Source organism: Eleutherodactylus coqui, chromosome 10 (assembly GCF_035609145.1).
Source record: "Eleutherodactylus coqui strain aEleCoq1 chromosome 10, aEleCoq1.hap1, whole genome shotgun sequence".
NCBI classification, from domain to species: domain Eukaryota; kingdom Metazoa; phylum Chordata; class Amphibia; order Anura; family Eleutherodactylidae; genus Eleutherodactylus; species Eleutherodactylus coqui.
Genome location: NC_089846.1, coordinates 25093279 through 25111934, shown reverse-complemented (window position 1 = coordinate 25111934; position 18656 = coordinate 25093279). Strand labels below are relative to the sequence as shown.

General features: G+C 46.8%; 1 protein-coding gene across 7 annotated transcripts in view; it reads right to left on the bottom strand.

Annotated features, from left to right (window-relative positions):
- KDM5C (lysine demethylase 5C) overlaps positions 1-17486 on the bottom strand; it is a 36683-nt gene extending 19197 nt beyond the window's left edge. For 3 of the 7 annotated variants that reach the window (XM_066580627.1, XM_066580631.1, XM_066580633.1), the window contains exons 1-11: positions 17164-17268; positions 15954-16286; positions 5798-5875; positions 3675-3797; positions 3288-3458; positions 3060-3197; positions 2762-2827; positions 2372-2495; positions 1109-1281; positions 380-538; positions 156-275 (exon numbers count right to left, since the gene is read on the bottom strand). In XM_066580627.1, coding sequence (XP_066436724.1) covers positions 156-275; positions 380-538; positions 1109-1281; positions 2372-2495; positions 2762-2827; positions 3060-3197; positions 3288-3458; positions 3675-3797; positions 5798-5875; positions 15954-16097 — 1296 coding nt within the window. In that variant the 5' untranslated portion in view covers positions 16098-16286; positions 17164-17268. Of the gene's footprint in view, positions 1-155; positions 276-379; positions 539-1108; positions 1282-2371; positions 2496-2761; positions 2828-3059; positions 3198-3287; positions 3459-3674; positions 3798-5797; positions 5876-15953; positions 16287-16870; positions 17129-17163; positions 17269-17342 lie in introns of those variants that run through there. The other 4 variants (XM_066580632.1, XM_066580634.1, XM_066580629.1 and 1 more) reach the window with 3 other exon arrangements.
- Positions 17487-18656: the final 1170 nt, after the last annotated feature.

Below are 18656 nucleotides of genomic sequence, written 5' to 3'. Positions count from 1 at the left end.
ATTATTTTACGCACGCCGACTGGTTACTAACCAACGTGTCCACCTTAGACAGGTAATGTCGGTGTAGTGCCAGTGTATGCTTTGGTGGGGAGGGGGGGGAAATTGGTAAAAAGCTAAAACTTCCTTGCAAGTGGAAACCAAATAAGCAAACTCACATGAACTGGCATGTTGAAGTAATCTGCCTTAAATGCATCTGCCATTTCACCAAAGCTCTGTAATGTATACTCTCGAGTTGCCTGCTCAAACCCAAATGCTTCAGGGGGCCTTTTGCATTCCTAGGAGGAAGAAAATATTTCATACAGTTAAGGATTATAAAGCATGGGAACACCCACACCATCTAAAGATTACAAAAATGTATTTGTCTTTTTTTTCTACTTACGGCCATAACACACTTGGGACAGTGCCAAATGCCTTTTGGAGGTTCTGGAAGTGGAGGCAGCAAACAGAATGTATGATAATTGTCATCACATCCATCACAAAGTAATAACTTCTCATCGTCATCTCCACGGGAGCAAATCCGACAAACAAAAGTGTCGGCCTACATTAAAACAGTAAGTAAAGGCCATGTCAGTAGAAATTAAAAAAAAAAAATATAGACAGTCTAAGAGACAATGCCTTTTTAGATCAACTGATTGAGGGTACAGGGAGCACAGACCTTTAGCAAACAGCCAGCTGCTGCAGGGAAAATTCAGTAATACATGGTGACTAGAGATGAGCGAGCATACTCGCTAGGGACAATTGCTTGATCGAGCATTGTCCTTAGCGAGTAACTCCCCGCTCGGAAGAAAAGGTTCGGCTGCCGGCACGGGTGACAGGTGAGTTGTGGCCATGAGTGGGGGGAGAGAGAGATCTCCCCTTCGTTCCTCCCCGCTTTTCCCCGCCCGCCGGATCTTTGCTCCCGAGCGGGCAGGTACTCGCTAAGGGCAATGCTCGATTGAGCAATTCTCGCTCATCTCTAATGGTGACCACAGAGAGACTACAAATTCTTGCTCAGACCTGGGTCCTGTGCAGAGGATCCCTCCTTATGCCCTAATAGGACATGGACAGGGGTTGTCTTCAAGAGAGGTAAACAGGTAAATGCCAAAACACAACAAGCAAGTGTACTTACAAACTGCGTACTACTATTATTCCTTCGAAGCCTCATAGTCATCTTAGTGCAGGGTTCAGGGCTGAGTGATCTCTCCCGCTTTATATGCGTATAGTATTCATTGAAATCTCTTGAATCTACACCGACCTCCTCCTTAACCACAAGAGTTGGCGGGCATTCTGGAATATCGCTTTCTATAATACAAACAGCACTCAGTTGTATACAATATATAAACACAATTTGGTTATATACGTGTTGCATGGATGTAGCACAAATAGAATATGCAGAATCTGGAGCAGTTTTAGTTTCATGGTTGAGTCGTTGTCAACTGGTACTTGTGAAAGCAGCCTTAGCTGGCACTTTATCTGCGGAGGGGGACCCGTTTGCCTGCTTTACTCGGGAAGCAGGAAAGGGGAATGCCCTGGCCGAACGGGTCCGTCTTATGACTGAACAGCGCGGAACGGACCTCACTGACTGATCAGATCCGTTCGGCTTCCACTCAGCTGTCTGCATTTTACCGCAAGAAAAAGCATGCAGTGCCGTTTCTTCCAGTATTTTGAGGCATATCTGCGATGAAACCTCTGACGTGAACTCACAACTTCGAAATAAGAAAAATCGTCAATATAGCCATATTTCTTGCAGGATAAGTTGTAGGGCAACATTTTGTTGCATACATAATGTATTAACATATCCATGGTTTTGGAGGGGGAAGTAAAAATTAAAACAAAATAATTTCAGTAGTATGCACCATGTGGTAAAAACATCTTTATTCTCTGAAACAGTATGATTACATTAACACCAAGTTTATATTGTTTTTTGTTTGTTACCACTTTTGCACACTAGACAAAAAAAATTAAAAAAAAAAAAAAACACAGTTGGTCCCCTACTTGCGAACAGGTTCTGTTCCAGGAGCTGGTTCGCAAGTATATTTGTTCGTATGTCCGATCAAATGGTTGTATGGAGGGGAATTGCGGGTGGATCCCGCTCCACACAACGTCAGGTGCCGGCTGTTTCCTAAAGGCATATTGGCAGTCACTAAATGGGTTAAAAGAATCAGTAAAACTGGTCCCCTACAAAGATATAATGCCTATGGGTTGTGGCTGGTATTCTAGGTATTGAGAATGGACTTGAACTGTAACAGACATTACCCATGGACAACAGCAGCATTTGTGTTTATTTAATACACCCTGGACCAACCCCCTTAATAAAACCACAAATTATGTATTAACTCGATTTTTGCACAAGTCTCTTCTGGAGAGGAAAAAAAAAAGTCATCTTGTATACCTTTCTTACGAAGATTTTTATCTTTTGCCATTAAGCCAAGTCCCATCATTTTAGGGCCAGCGCCATAAATTTGAAGTTTTTTCAACTCTGGGTTCTTTTCTATATCCTCTTCTGTGGGCTCCGGCTTGAAATGAAAAAAGGGAAAGCCAAGGTGAGACGAGTCATAGCACAAGAACGAACACTGAGGCAGAATAAGAAGGAAGCGTCAAAGGAGTGAAAAAAAAACTAACAGTACAAGGTTAGGTCAGAGATTTTACAACAGACAAGACATGGGTTTACAGAAATTCAGGGAAAAGGACACAATCTTAGAATTAAACAGGAGGTCACGGTCAACCCAACATGTTAGAAGCATCGTATTATGTTGAACATAAGACACACAAGGCCATATACCCAGGATGGTGATGTTTCTGGGGGCCGGGAGGAACTTTGAGAGGCAGGATCTGAGCTGTCAGGATCCTGCATGGAATGACAAAAATAAGGGAAGTAGGGAAAAAAATAAATTAAAAAAAATGTGAAATCAAACAGTCCCTAGAGATCAGGCTCTCTGTGAAACCTTCCTCACAGCCTCCTTGACAAAGATGAATGCAAATCGCAGCTAATACAGTAACAGAACAGTCTACAGACTAGAAAATGAAGGTATGAACAATTGCATGAGTGAAGGAAAAAGGAGTCATAATATAGATCTCACCTCTTGAGTCAGACGTTTGGCTCGTCGCCCATAGCTGGTAATTTTGGAAGGTTGCACAGACTGTCGCAATGGTATGCTATGTGGTTTGTATTCCTTATCCTTCTCTTCACTGTCATAACGTGGTCGTTCACCACAATCCTGTATTTAAGATATTCCAATGTAAGGGGGGGAAAAAAGGAAATTCATACCTTGGCGCTGGATCAATGTTTAAAACATTGGGAACCTTACCACCAAATTTGCTCCTGACTGGTACATATGAAAGGGGTATATAATACGTTCGTAATGGGACCTCAACAGGGATCCGAGGTTTTTTCCTGAGGGATATCCCATGCGTTGTGCCACACGAGCCCATCTCCTCTCTCTGCAAATCATTTCGTAGCCACCCTCCTCCTGTACGATCTAAAAAAAAAAAGGGGGACATATGGACATAAGATTTTGCAACAAGAATAAAACATTGAAATATTTGCATACTGAGTCTCTTATATGGACTCCAATATAGAAAAAAAAAAAAAAAAAAGACAAAAACACAGCAAATTCAGTTAAAATTATGTTAAAAGCATAAATTTAACATTTCCAAAACGCTCAATAGCACAATATATAAAAAATGTATGTAACCTTGCTGAGACCATATAAGTCCAGGATTCGTCGCTCGACATTTGGAATTTTCAGAGAGGATAACTGGATCTCCCAGAACTTGGCAATTTGGTCCAAGTAGTTTAGCTTTACTCTAGTTTCTGCCTGCAAAATTAATAGAAAACCCAAATTTAAAAGTTACATGCATTCATTCAATAAAAGCATATTAAACTCTATTTACCAAGTCCTCAAAAAATTGAGTTGCAATACTTCCTTCAAACACAGCTCATCTACAGCTGCTCCCTCTCTATGCATGCACAGCTAAGCAAATGTCCCTGTCAAAGCGGTTCACATTCCAAGCTCTACTAGAGGAAGAGGCATGCAAGCCTTGAAACACATTTAAGTGTGCTTGGTTGCTTTAAATGAAATAAAGTATTTAGGTTAAGGGCGGTTTCACATGGGAGACAAAAATCACGCGATTTTCTCACAATGCAACAGCGCTACAAATCGCATGTAAGCGATGCCCATGCTTTCCAATGGGTTCCTTCACATTAGCGATGTTTTGTAGGCTGCTACATTGAGAGACAAGAATAAATAAATCGCTGCTCAGCCAATCAATGCAGCGCTTGATGAACCAATCACAGCCATTCAATGTGATAGCCGTGATTCGTTCATCGAGTGCCGCGGCTCAGATAATCAAAGCTAGTGCTTCCTGGGAGGTGGGATTTATGAACCCCCTAAACAAGAAGCAGTGGCTAAAGACTGCAAACAAGTAACGCAGAGCTTCGGAAGCAGAAGTGCAGGGGAGCGGACAATGCCTGTTAGGTAATGTATTGTTTTATTAAATGCAGCTAGGGCTTACATTTCAAGCCCCCCCCCCCCCCGAATATCCCAGCAAGAGAGTGCTACCAAGTCACGCAAAAAGACACAGCGATAGTGCACAGAAATCGCGGGAACACAGCTACGATAGCAATATTGCCGCAAGAAAAGCGCAGTGATATCACTGTCGACAATGTGAAAGAGGCCTAAAGGTAAAAATGGGTCTCCGCCTAAGGCTGCCTGTCCACAGGCGTTGCGGTATCCTGTGGCGGAGCCGCCGCCGGGAAGCAGAAGCCATCTGACAGATCTTCACAGTAAGAATATCTGATTCTCCGCTCACCATGGAGAATCACAACAATTCGCACCATGCCCTGATTGGCACCTCGCGAGCGGAGAATCGCTATGATTCTCCGCTAGTGGACAGGGTGGACACCGCTTTCCATAGCAACGTTATGGAAAGCGTTCACTGCGTTCCCCGCGGCCGTATTATCGCCGCGGGGAACACAATGCAAAAAAAACACCCGTGGACAGGCAGCCTAACATTTATGACTGGCAATGGGAGAAGCTACAAGCAACTGTAGGATGCTGTATCCTTACCTGCACATCAGCTTGTTTCAATGGGGACCCTCATCAATAGCAGTCAACACATCACACTATAAGCTTCTACTGAACCAGTTTTATTGTGGCTCATTTGTAGCCACCGATCAGATGTAAACTACAGTGAGAACATGCTGTTCTCAGCCTCATAAAGAACACAGTAAAACCGTGATTCCAATGTTATGTAGGAAGCAACCCCCTTGAAAGAGGGTTTCTGGGACTTTTACTATTGATGATAGTTTACTGTCGGTGGTCCCCTACTCACGATTCCCAGGGCCACTCAATGTGAACAGTGTTGGAAGCAGATGGCCAATGCAATGCTGATAGAACCATCTGCTTCCAGCGCGGTCCTCTCTACGGATAGCTGGCCCGGTGATCAGCTGATCGTTAGGGATTAGAGATGAGCGAGCATACTCTATAAGGCGATTTACTCGAGAGAGCACCGCCTTTTTGGAGTAACTCCTGGCTCGTCCCTGAAGATTCGGGGGGCCGCGGGGGGAGCGCGAGAGAGATTTCACTCTCCCGATCCTCTCCGCTCACCCCCACCCCCGAATCTTCAGGGACGAGCTAGGAGTTACTCGAAAAAGGCGATGCTCTCTTGAGTAAATTGCCTTATCGAGTATGCTCGCTTATCTCTATTAGGGATCCCTAAGTGGAGGACCCCAACCGGTAAACTACAGATGCCTTACCCTAAAATTAGGTCCTCAATAATAAAGGTCCTGGAAAACCCCTGTGATCTTCTGACTCACCTCTAGTTCATTAAGCCTCTGAATGCGTGGGGTGAAACGGAAGTTATCAACTTCAACAGCAAATGGTGGCTGCCAATCCTGAAAAGCAGCGAAAAAAAGCCATTACTTTCAAATAAGTAGAAGGACAGAAGACATCTCCACAATGACAAGCACAGCGAACAGCGCTTCAGGAGTATATAAAGGCATTACAGTGCACTTTCCCATTGAGGTTCACAGAAATACAAGTTGAAGAGCACTGAGGAGGTGTAGGTTGTAAGATACTAACACATAAGAGGACGGGTAATGGAGAATAACGCTGTGTGCATATAGTGGCCACAATCTGGTTTGACCACATACCAGCTTGGCATAAGCGGATTGTTAATGCCCATGCTGTTTTGTGGGCAAGATTAATGCTTACCTGGAAGAGAGAAAAACCACAAAGCCATTGTAAGTTTGGGTTGCTGGTGAGGTTTGTAACTGCACTGCGGCTGCTACTTGTGTGCTCACCCTAATAGAGGGGTCAAACCTATTTATCCCTAGCAAAACTCAGCAGACACACTTTCAGTGGCTACAACGGGCTACACTGCCTCCTAGTGTAATAATATTGCATTGCAGCAGATAATCTTCCATGAAAACAGACAATAGTGGGACATGAGTGGAGGGTGCACTGGGGTGGGATTAGACTTCAAGGTAGACTGCTCTTATCAGCAGATCCCAATCGGTCTTGAGAGGGATCCAGTAACAATCTAAGGTCTACAGGATTTGGTAGACCGGACGTGCACCCCACTAGTAACACGAACACCCTGTTGAAATCTCTCACATCTACGACCGACCGACTTCAGTTTTCAATCTCACGACAAATTGATTAGTACCAGAGCGTAAGGCTACAGTCACACAAGCCTAATACAGGCACAAATCATGGCCTGACTGCGGCTCCGCGCACCTGAACCAACAGCATCAGAGAGCATAATGCCATCACTTCTCCCTAGTCTGGAGGGGTCAAAGTACAATATGGGGATTTGGGGTTATTGGCATCATCTATGTGCTGTATCAATAATATTAATCTTTATTTGTATAGTGACAACTTATTCTAGAGAGCTTTCAAAGCACATGGGGGGGGGGGGGGTAGGATTATTACATGTGGTATTCAATTAATTCTGGAGCAGAAGATGTCCAAGATAGTGTAAAGTGTGGGAAGCCATAGGAGGGGCAGGAGATTTGGTATGCTTCTTTGAAGAGGTGCGTTTTTAAAGCTTGTATAAAGTTCTGTGCGTCGGGGATTGTTCGGATGTTTTGGGGTAGAGCGCTCAGAGGACCGGCGTTGCTCTGGAGAGGTCCTGGAGACGAGAATGCGAGGTTCGTATTAGAGGGGAATTTAGTCTGAATGTATTAGCGGAACGGAGAGCGTGGACTGGGTGATGTACGGACAGGAGGGAAGCGATCTACCGTGGCGCGGCGCCATATAGAGCTTTGTGAGTGAGGGTAACGAGATTGAAATCAGAGCCAGCTCCAGGCTTACATGAACCCAGGGATGGGCAATTGGGCCCAAAATTAAAATCTCGATTTTTGCTCAACAAGTTAAAAATACTAAAGACATTTTGTTTTTAACGTAAAAAAAAAAATTAAAAACACAATTCCTTAATATATGATCAGAAATTAAAAGGACATTTGCCATACATGGGCCAACCACGCTGTCTTTAGCGTCCTTTGTTTCACATATGCAGATCCAAAGAGAGTCTCGGCCCGACCGCGCGTCTCCGGACCCCAACTCTTGAGCATAATACAAGAGCATGATGCTTCGAGTTTGGGTCCAGAGACCTGCGGTCAGGCCGCGACACACACTTAGGAGCTCTGCATGCGAGTCAGATGAATCTAAAAGGGCAGTGTGGTTAGCCCCTGAGGCCTCCCTCACATAGGTGTTTTTGTATAGCGTGTAGCGCTGCGCTAAACGCTGTACAACACTCCCATTCAGTTCAATGGGGCTGCTCACACAAGGCTGAAAACGCGACGTCTTCAACACTGCACTTTGACAGCCTTGCATGTTCTATTTTTGGCCGTTTTCAGCCGTGTCGCCCATTGAAATGCATGGGCAGCGGTTTGGTACCGCGCTTTTGGCAGCGCTTAACGCCCTAGCTACACTGTACAAATAAAAAAAGATAAAAATCAATACTTACCTTACAGGTGATGTCGCTGTCATTGAATGGCTGTGAATAGACGCATCCAGTGCTGGCTCCGATTGGCTCAGCCGGCTGTCACTCACCGGAGCTTAGCCAATCAGAGCAATCGACCGGCTTCACAAGGTCCTGACAGCAGCATCGGGGACAGCAACTTCACTAGCTGTGCTGAAAATACAACCATAACGCTAGCATAACGCATGCCAGCGAGGCTGATATCAGATGGAATCTGCAGTAAACGCAGCGTTGAAAAACACTGCGTTTCTGCAAACGCCTGTGTGAGGGAGGCCTAAGTCAGCAATAAGGCCCCAGTTTATGCCGGTACTGTTGTATTAGGTCTACATCGGAAGCTAGGGGCTGACAGGCCTTTGGTGACGTGAACACCCCGTCAGGCCCCTAGCTTCCGATTGGCTAGTACTGCGGCAGTGAGGGAGGAGTCTGAGAGCCAAGGTGTTGTGGCGACAGCAGGGAACACTGACTGCGGGGCCAGCTTGCTTCTCGCTGATGCCAAACTAATACCTCAGACCACTCAGCTCCCCTCTGCTCTCCCCAGCGGACTGGCACCTTCCACTCCCACCCCCCACTGCCAGCGGGGACCGCTTTAAATGTGCTCCACACTCCTCTTCCCGCCGCACTGCCATCTGGCCTTCCCCTTGTGGCCACTGCAGCCAGGAGCGCTGTCACTGGGGTGCCAGCTCCTCTCCCCGCCGGACTATCATCTCCGCTACTGGTCCCCCTGCGGCCAGGACCGCTGTCAGTATGGGGCACGCTCCTCTCCCCGCCGCACAGCCACGTGCTCTCTGGTTACCCATGCGTCCGCAGCAGCCAGGACCAGAGCTATCGCTTGAGATGTTGGTAGGCTGCCAGGACGGGTCACCTTGGATGCAGGGTTAGAGTTAGTTTAAATGTTAGGCTTACATTAATAGCCGTTTACGCCTAACACTTAAACTAACCCTAGCCCTGCATCCAAGGCAAACCTCAGTTCCCACGCTGCTAGGACCTTGCTCCAGGCAGCCAATCACTAGCTTGTGGGCATACACTGGGCAGATACAGCTCATCACTGGGTCTCCACCCATACTTGTGGTGGAGACAAGGTACAACAGTACCATTTACCCCAGCAATAAAATAACCTCACCTCCATATCGCTCCTATGGCCTCCTACATCCTTTGCTATGGCTTCTTCCGACCAGAATCGTGTGGAACATAGGCAAGGCAGGGCAAGCATACTGCACCGCCTGTGCGATGAGAAGGTGCCAGATGGCGAAGCAGGAAACACTTGGCTTCCTGTGGCACTGGTGCCATTGACAATTATTTCCTCGTCCAAGACACGTATACAATTAATTTCAAACGAACAAATCAATCCCACCTGAGTGGATCCGCCAGGCTTAGTAGGCCACGGCACTTGTTCGGGTTTGCCGGGTGCCGATGCCAGCCTAGCACTGTATGATCAAGAGAGATTAGATTTGAGGGGTCCAAATGCCAAGACCTCAAGCCAAACCCCAGCCTCCTCCAGCACCACCAGTTAGGAGGAGGTTGTATGGAGTAGTAGCAAGTTTAAGGCCATACATTTGGGCCACTTGCTGTTCGGCTATCCCATAGACCGCACACGGACCCACAATAGCCTATATGAGGCCATCCAGAAACAAAATGTCACACGATGCAAGTTATTCCCAAGTTTAAGTACACAACACACTTGTTCATGTAAAACTGCCCTAATACATATTTTAAAAACACAAGTGTGAACAAGGACCAAGTGCATTTTTGTATCAAACAATCGACAATGGAAAAGCCCAGTTTTCAATGGCGTGTTCCTGATTACCATAAGTATTTATCGAGTTTCTTTACACTTTCCTATGAATCTCTCCCAACAGAGACCTTGCTATAACAGAGTTCAAGTGAGTTTGTGCAACTGCCTGGCAAAGTGCCCGCTTGGTACCTTTTATACTGCAGAGGCGGTACATGCCACTTCTGTCCAGGAATCAGAGGAAGCTGCAGGGACCTTGGAAGTCCTCCGCAACGTCCTGCACATCCCTCAATAGACGCAGCAGTCCACAGGGCAATCAGCAGCAGAGAAACTTGCCGGCGGTCCAATGTATGCCGTTATTGGCTTGGGCTTCCATCCCTCTACATACAGCACTAAACGGGTATTACGTAGTTCATCGCCACAAAACCTCATGAAAATAGATGGTTTTGCCTCAGTTGTGGCTTGTTGGGGGTTTTAAAACATTGCAAAACCACCATCAATACAGCCTTAGATGTGGTAGGCACCGGAAGTGCGCTCCATGACTGAAAAGCAATCACCCAATGATCATTCATACGTCGTTTAATTGATTTTATTCTCCAAATTAGGGATTCCCCCCACCCAAAAAAAAGGGAACAGTTTTGTATAGAAATTGATGACTCAAAAACACTGATCTAGTTTGGATGAGGACACTGAAAATTCTGCCTATGGCCTCATGCACACGGGTGGATTTTTGCTGCCGCATCCGGAGCAGGCGTTCTGCTCCAGATTCTGCAGCAATAACCCTTCATCGCATGCCATGGAAAAAATGTGGTTTCCGCTCACGTATGGAGGGGGAAAAAAAAAAAGGGACATCCCGGACAGGTACGCAGGGTCCTCGGCCACGGGTAGGGTCAGATTCTGCTTGGGGCTCCTGCATGCGGAGTCCGATCCGCCCGTGGACTTGAGACCTAGAGCCAAATCACACGAGTGGTAACGGCAAGACACGTCCAAGAGATTCACGCACAACTTGCATCAGTACGTGTGCAGCCCGATGTACACAAACAGCCCATTTAAATGCCTTGGTGCAAGACGACAGGCTGGCAACACACAATCGTATTTTGGTGCCATTACAAACATGCAGCCCAGCCTGACCGCGCATCACCTGCCCCCCAACTTCAGGCATCACTGAAATGTATTATGCTCGGAGCTCTGGTCAGGCCAAAACAAATGTCGAAATTATGGACCAAAAAAATAAAACCGCTGACGAAAAACCATCCCTCTGTTCCCATCCATAGCACTTTCTTTGTTTTTTTAACGTGAAACATGGGTACAAACCACGGGCAGCATGAACCGGGACAGGTAAGCCCGTGGCCCCAGTGCATGTTTTATAGTGCAACGCTACAGAGTATCAGAATGCAAACACTTAAGTTTGACTCTGAACAGAGCTCCAAGTCAAGTGGGCGGGTGAAGCTGGCCTCACCCCGCCCGCAGCATGTTGCCCAACAGCTTTCCGCCATTTTGTGTATAAGGAGAGAGCCGTCAGTCTACATGAGGCAGGCGGGGAGAGGCCGGTGTGGCCCACCCCTGTGACTCAGCTCCAAGTGCATTTATTCTGAAACTCCGTAGTGTTGCAGAATAAAACACCAGAAGGCATCCCTGTTCCGCGTTCACACGGCCCAAGGTTCGAGCAGCATGAACCCGACAGCAGAACCCCTTTAACTTCTATTGAGTGTGAGCCATTTTCCGACCGAATAATTTAGTCAACATTCATACAGGTCCGGGACATCTAGAAGAGGCCCTTGTGTCGTCCAATTAAATCACTGGATTGTGCGAAACTGAACGATAATAGTTAATTGCACGGATGGTCAACGATCAAATTGTTATTAGTCATTCATTCGCTTCTTGTTTGTTCAGTTCATGCAGGCATAAGAACCTGATGACAAATCAGCCTGTGCAAACAGGCCGTCGTTCATAGATGAAGGCGGCCGGCCGGAAAAGATCTCCAGCCCCCTCTGCCTTTATTCAGCGAGCGATTATTGCTCCAGTATGAAAGCATACAAGCGACCATCTTTGGGACGGCTATAGAGCGCTCAGCAGGCGTCCCATGTAATACCACCCTAACTCATGCAGCGTTTTTCACTGGAGGTTCCTAAGATATTTCTTGCTACATCCACCACCGTCAGCAGCCATTTTCAGGACAGAAGCACCATGTAGTTTGGGGAGGGGTCTTTGCTGAGATTAGGGGACGGCTTCACAGTGGGAGAAGTCAGCACTGAACTTCCTTTAAGTAAAGAAAAGCTGCATATATTTTTCTAACACATTAAATTTATATATAAATTGGTCAATCCCGCTGTTCCTACAGGAACTCAAATAAGCTCTCTTGCAGAAGGAAGACAACCCTCTTTTTGTTGCTACCTATTGAAGGTAGCCACCCTGCGAGCCAACGCCCAACTCTAATGTGCTTTGCAACATGACTAGGCATATTATGCAATTAGTCGGCTATTAGATTGTTTGGTTCACGTTGGTTGTGCCATTGGGCCCAGGTCAAACGAAAACTGAACAGAATGCATTAGAAGACATCAGCATCGTGAAGGCTGTAAAAACTGAGCACACGATGCCGCCGATGCATTGTGGAAATTCATAACTTCTCCACGGGGATTCCAACTGTAAATCGCGTGGATCCGCACGCAGACATGGCCCTTGTCAACTGACAAATCTGCGTGCAGAATTCTTCATGAAGAATCCGCATCAAGAAGTGTGGATCTGAGATCCGCTGGCAGAAAAAAAAAAAAGCATCATAGAGACTCTGCTACGTTTTCATTTTACCTGCTAAAATTGCCCGTGTATCAGAAATGGTGCGTTTTCACACAGCCGAGAAAAATCGCACGATGATCCCCATTATTTTGAATGGGGTCACACATAAGCGCTTTTTATCCCCCAAAAAATCGCGGTGCAGGAAAAAAATAAAATCGTGGCATGTCCCATCTTCGGGCGTTCCCTTGGAATGCCTCACATCGCCCATAGTTTTCAATGGGATGGGCACAGTATTGTACGGCGTGTGATGTGCACGCGAGTGCGACGTGAGGCTTATCTACGGCTGATAGCTACTTCCTTGAAGTGATGTGGGGCTTTATTGTGTTATAAAACTGCTGCGCGACTGCAGGGCCATAACGTTTGCCAGCGAGATATCAGACCAATTTTGCGCCCGATATAGTATTCGTCCGTGTGAAATTAGCCTGAGAAAGCTTTATTTCCTTCGAGCGATGCGGGATACACCCGCGGATTTACACCGCAGGAGTACCACGATTAAAAACAAAAAAGTGCCTGCAAGTGATCGCGGATTTCCGCGGTCTCTATTACTGCTATATTAATGGAGACCTCCCGCGGCGCAAATCTGCGGAAAATAGAACATGCTGCGGTTTTTTTTCCCGCTCGTGGAAATCCGTGGTAGAATTCTGCATGTGAGCATTGGCAGGCAGAAAGCTATTAGGTTCAATAGCTGTAGAATTCACGTGCGGATCTCCGCTACAGGAAATGCGGTAGAAATCCGTCCGTGAGCATTCAGCCTAAGTATTGCGCTTTGGAGACTGCTGTATGACCAGTCAAATCTGGAGTACATTTTGGTGTAAGAACAATACTCATGCTGAGGTGGGGCATGTCCTCCATTGTGTCCGTAAAAGGCAAAAAAAAACTACTTCAATTGAGACGTGTGAAAAAAAAATATGACTATTACAAGTAGGAAACAAACTGCATTCCTTCTGCATCATTAAAGAGATGCAAACCATTTTCTGCTTACTTCCCCTTCAATCAATAGCAAATAAAGATAGCAAAACTCTTCACCCACAGCCGCACGAGTTCAGCGCAGGCCGCTTACTGCAGCGAAGCAGATCGTCAAGATCTCCCTGCTTACGTGAGAAAGGAAGATCCAGATAATGGACAGTCTTATCCGCCTGACTACAGAGGTGTGACTACACCGTATGAGAGGAGTGGCGCCTCCGCATCTACAGCAGCTGCATGAGCTCATACTATAGGGGATGGTTATGAACTGTAAAACGCATCTTCTTAGTCATTTAAAGCCCATCCCCCTCCCATTATAAAACGTAGCACTAGATTCAACCGAGTCAACTAGTTTTACCACTTTAAAAATAGTGTTTTAAAGCACCGACAAGAGTATATCATTATCAGAAGTCCTCAGTGAATAGTGTAAGACGACTTGGCTTCGGTCCTCGGGCCTGGATGACAGCCATGGTGCTGCCATGTTGCCTGGGGCAGCCCCCTCCTGTCGCTCGGCTGACAAAGCCTCTCACTTAGAAGCCATGTTATACAATACGAGGTTGTGTATTGTGGTAACAAGGAAGGTGGGGGAGGGGCGCTGGATTGTACCACGCATCTCCTGGAGTTGTCTGGTCTTCTAGGGTCACAGGGATAATACAAGAAAGGGGCCTACAGTGTCGGATACATGGAGAGACTTCAGAACGGGTGGATTGTTCAAGGCAAAGAAGTTTCCTTATAATAGTGATCAGAGAGGTCGTTATGAAAAACCGAGACAGAACTGCCACCAAGGGGCGAGGAAGGCACTCCTAGAAGTAGTAACGTCGCCTCCTAATAGCGGTAGGATATACCCCCGACGGGATTAAATACAAGTCTGAACTCTATCAAGCGACTGCATCTGCTTTTGGGAAAGTTAGGTGGCACAAATATGGCTGCCGACACAACTCCCACTGAGACTCCAACTAATCTCCCAGATTTTGAAGCAGTCTATACCCCGGTGGCTTCAAGTTTGTTTTCAGGAGGCCTGAGAAAGTTGAACAACAACAAAGATGGCTGCTATTACAGCATTTACTGCTATTCGCTTTCCCAGACGTTGGAAAGGACACCTGCCTGGTTATGCAGTAATGGGGGAATATTATACCTACAGATACCCAACATGTTGGAGTCTGAGATAAGTGAGCGACAACCCTTCAGGTGGCCATATTGGTTGCCACCCATTTTATACCTCTATAGCTTATATAGGTAAGGTTTGACCATGATGACGGAGGGATGAACCTTTAGGCTGCCTGTCCATGGGCGTTTTTGGATTGCGTTCTCCGCGACGATAATCCGACTGCGGGGAACGCAATGCACCCTTTCCATAGCGTTGCTATGGAAAGCGCAGCCCCCCCCCCCCCCCCCCCGAGTGGAGAATCATAGAGATTCTCCGCATGCTGCGAATTACCACGATTCTCCGCGGTCAGCCCATCAGATAGGCTGACCGAAGAGATCCGTCTGCAGGCTCCTGCTCCCGGGTTGCGAATGCCGCAACGCCCGTGGACAGGCAGCCTAAGAAGTGACTTCTGCACTGTGGAAGGAGGGGGGAGGGGGGAGAGGGAGAAAGAGGTATCCCTTTATCCATAGGATATCTAGCTGATCGGTGGAGGTCCGACCGCTGAGACACCCACCGATCCATAGAACAGAAGTCGCGTTGGTCCCCAAATAAATGGGACGGTGGTCACGCAAATAAACGCAGCACACTCTGAAACGATTGTAGCAGCAGAGTGGCTGTACAACCTCCACTCCATTAATTTGGGGACTGACCAGACCCAGTGACCCACATCCCCCCCAATCCGTCACCCAGCTGAGCATCTCCTGCTGCCCTGTCCCCTGTGACAAAAACCTGACCACAGTGGTCACTTATCAGAGGCCAGAGCAGCATCACCATCGCAAACGCCTGACATCCTGGCGCCCAGAATGTAAGCACTGATGCCAGGAGTTCAGAAGGTGACGCTGCGGCCTCCGATTGGCTGTAGAAGTCACCTAACTTTCGGCGACCATCCACTGGGGGAGGAGACACGGGCTGCAGGAGCTGCTCAGCTGGGTCCTGGGGTTGAAGACAGGCAAGTAGGTTTTTTTATGCGCGTTCGTGCCCAGCTGTTAAATTGTCATGCAACGATAGAACCCTTTTAAATTAAGTTTGATTCACTTTTTTTTTTTTTTTTTTTTTTTTATTAAATTAGTTTCCTGAAAAAAAAAAAAAAAAAATTGCACGAATAAGGCCTAACATACGGATTTTGATACAATTCTGTCGCAAACACAAGTTAGACATGCAGATATGTGGACCGCGGAATATTCCGTGTGTGAAAGCGCTCTAATAATTCCTATTATGCCAAACGAAAGGCTGTAGAAATACAAAAGCAGCTGAAAACACGTGAAAAATATAACAAATGGCTCAACGACTGCAGAACTAAAGGAAATAGAAGGGGAGTGAAGAAAACGAGGCCGGGCGTTGGGAGCCGATACTCACCACGGGCGGCCGGATTTTGCATATTCCGGACTTCTCAGCAATAGGCCGGATCCGGGCGATATAACCCAACGGGTTGGCAAACTCTTCCCAAGTCGGCTCAAACACGGGGCACTCGGGAGGGGGGATGAAATCTTCAGACTCCATGTCTGTGTGCCTCAAGAACTAAACTCCAAGGGTGTCGGCGCGTATCAGCGCATTATCCTACAAGAGGTACAATGACGTCCGGGTACAGATGCAACAATGGCGGACGGGTCAGGAAACTGATCCTGGATCAAAGATGGAGCCTCCAGATGTGACGACGTCAACGGTTTCCTGAGACGCGGATTATTCAGCCTGTGTAATAAAACAGAGAAGAGGGTGAGAAGCGAGACGACACTTCCTGTCCTTCCGCAGCGCGACTACGGACGCCTGTTTGCTATTTATATACATAGGAACGCAATTAAAAAACGCACGGTCGCAGGCGTTTACCGCATTACAAAGCGACAAGATCCGATTTGGTTATAGCAATAGAATACGGGGTGTGATAAGAAAACCACGACACGCGTTTTGTCTGTCACCCGCGCCATAGTCCATATAGACCTACGCCATAATATCCAGCACAACCATACGTACAGGAAGGTTCTAGAAGGTCACTACCCCGGTTAACAACAGCACATATGTCAAGTCAGCCATTGCCGCAAAAACACACAGCCCCCTCCCCCGCATCCCAATAGCTTTTCACGGGCAGGGACGTCAAAACCCGTAGAAATATTTCGCTACGGCGGTATTTTTCTGGAGACCAAAATAATAAAAAACGAAGAAAATCACCCCAAATACGGCGCAATTGCCGCCGGACTGAAATTATCGGCCAGGTACGGAGTCGGCCTGATAAATGTCGCAACGAAATTTTCGTTCGTAGAAATCTACGGATTTTTTACCTCAGAAACGCAGAATATCTGTCGGGGCGCTCGGCGTCCGCTGGAATTATAGGCGAGTCTATGGCCGCCTGTTCCGGTATACAGATAAGTCAGTCAGGGATAGGTCGTAGCTTTCTGGCTGACACAGAAGTTTCTTGCTCCCTACAACCCCCCTTGTCACACAAGTAATATGGAGATTTCTGTCAGGATGACAAAGATGGCGGCAGACATGGCTCCTCATCCCTACACGCCTCCTACTTTCCCCCCTCTCCGGCCCAGGCTGTCTACAAGGACACTAATGAGCAGCTCTCCACCTTGTTATTGTTGTTTTCTTCTTTCAGAGTCGATTCTCCCCCTCAGTCTCCGCAGCAGCCATCTTGAAATCCTATCACAGGTGTCCTTCCGCGCCCCCTTTGGTGACCCCACCCTTTATCGAGCCCTATGCGGCAGGAGAAAAGGGCTAGTCTTCAGAAGAGATAAGAAAATATCTAACCTGACACTTGTTAGGATCCTCCATAGAAGGACAGAGGTCGAGAAGGAGCTCATGTGACACGCACATCAATAAGTCCCCTCTCGGCGGAAGGATATATGAATACACTGCACCCAGGCCGGGAAGGGAGCCGGCCTTGATATTCCCGTGCAGTCGCACGTTTAAAGGTCCCAGCTGCGCATGCGCGGCCACACAGGAAGCGGGTTGGAGAAGGGAGGGGAAATGCCTGATGCATGACGTCAATGGAACCCGGAAGTGTGAGGAGGCACGTTGGAAAACAATGTTTAAAGGGACAGAAGCAGCATAAGGCTGACTGTAGAGCTGCCTCCCTTGTGCTGCAGCTGGGAGAAGGTTATTAAGGCAGTGTACCTTTAAAAATAATAGCTTTACAGTCTTTTACAGCAAAAGTAACTTTAAGGAGGTAGATTAAAAGGGAGGCTCCCTTTTAAAAGATAGTGACACATTTTTGGTATTTTAAATGAATCTAAGCCTATAGACATCCTTTTTCGCAAGCCGTCTAAAAGGGGTTGTTCATGAGTTTTTTACCCCTTGAGGACATGGACGTTTTTTATTTCGGTTCCCTACGAAACTTTCAAAAAAATCATAATGTTTGTCTTGTTTCATTATTGTAGTTTTGCGATACAACTTCTCTATTGTAGTGGCCCTTATTTATATACCATATAATGTACTGAAAAACGTAAAAAAGTTGCTAAGTGCAGTGAAATCTAATATAAATAAGCCTACATGCTTTTTCTTGCAGCACACTTTGACCCATTTGCTGTAACTTTGGTGGATGATGTTGGTGCCATTAGATGACACACACGCTCACCGCTGCCATAAGATCATCAAATGTGAGTTTAATACATTCAGGGAGATGTCAGGCGGGTTGAAAGTTACAATGTTAAGTCTATGGGTGCCGCTGCTGTGCTTCAGGCATGCGCTGGAGTGAGTAAAGCATTGCTAAGCAACGCAGCATACACTGCTAAGCTGCACCATACACTGCCCAACCAAGAGCGATAGAAAGACAGAGAGAAAGAGCGATAGCGAGAGCGATAGAGAGACAGCGATAGCAATAGCGAGACAGTGAGAGAGCGATAAAAACACAGAGAAAGTGATAGAGAGCGATAGACGGAAAGAGAGATAGCTAGTGAGACAGACAGAGAAAGACAGTGAGAGAAAGCGATAGAGAGAAAGACAGATAGAGATTGATAGAGAAACAGAGTGAGAGCAATAGAGAGACAGACAAAAAGAAAGAACGATACAGAGACAGAGAGAGCAATAGAGAGACAAAGAGAGCAATAGCGAGAGAAACAGAGA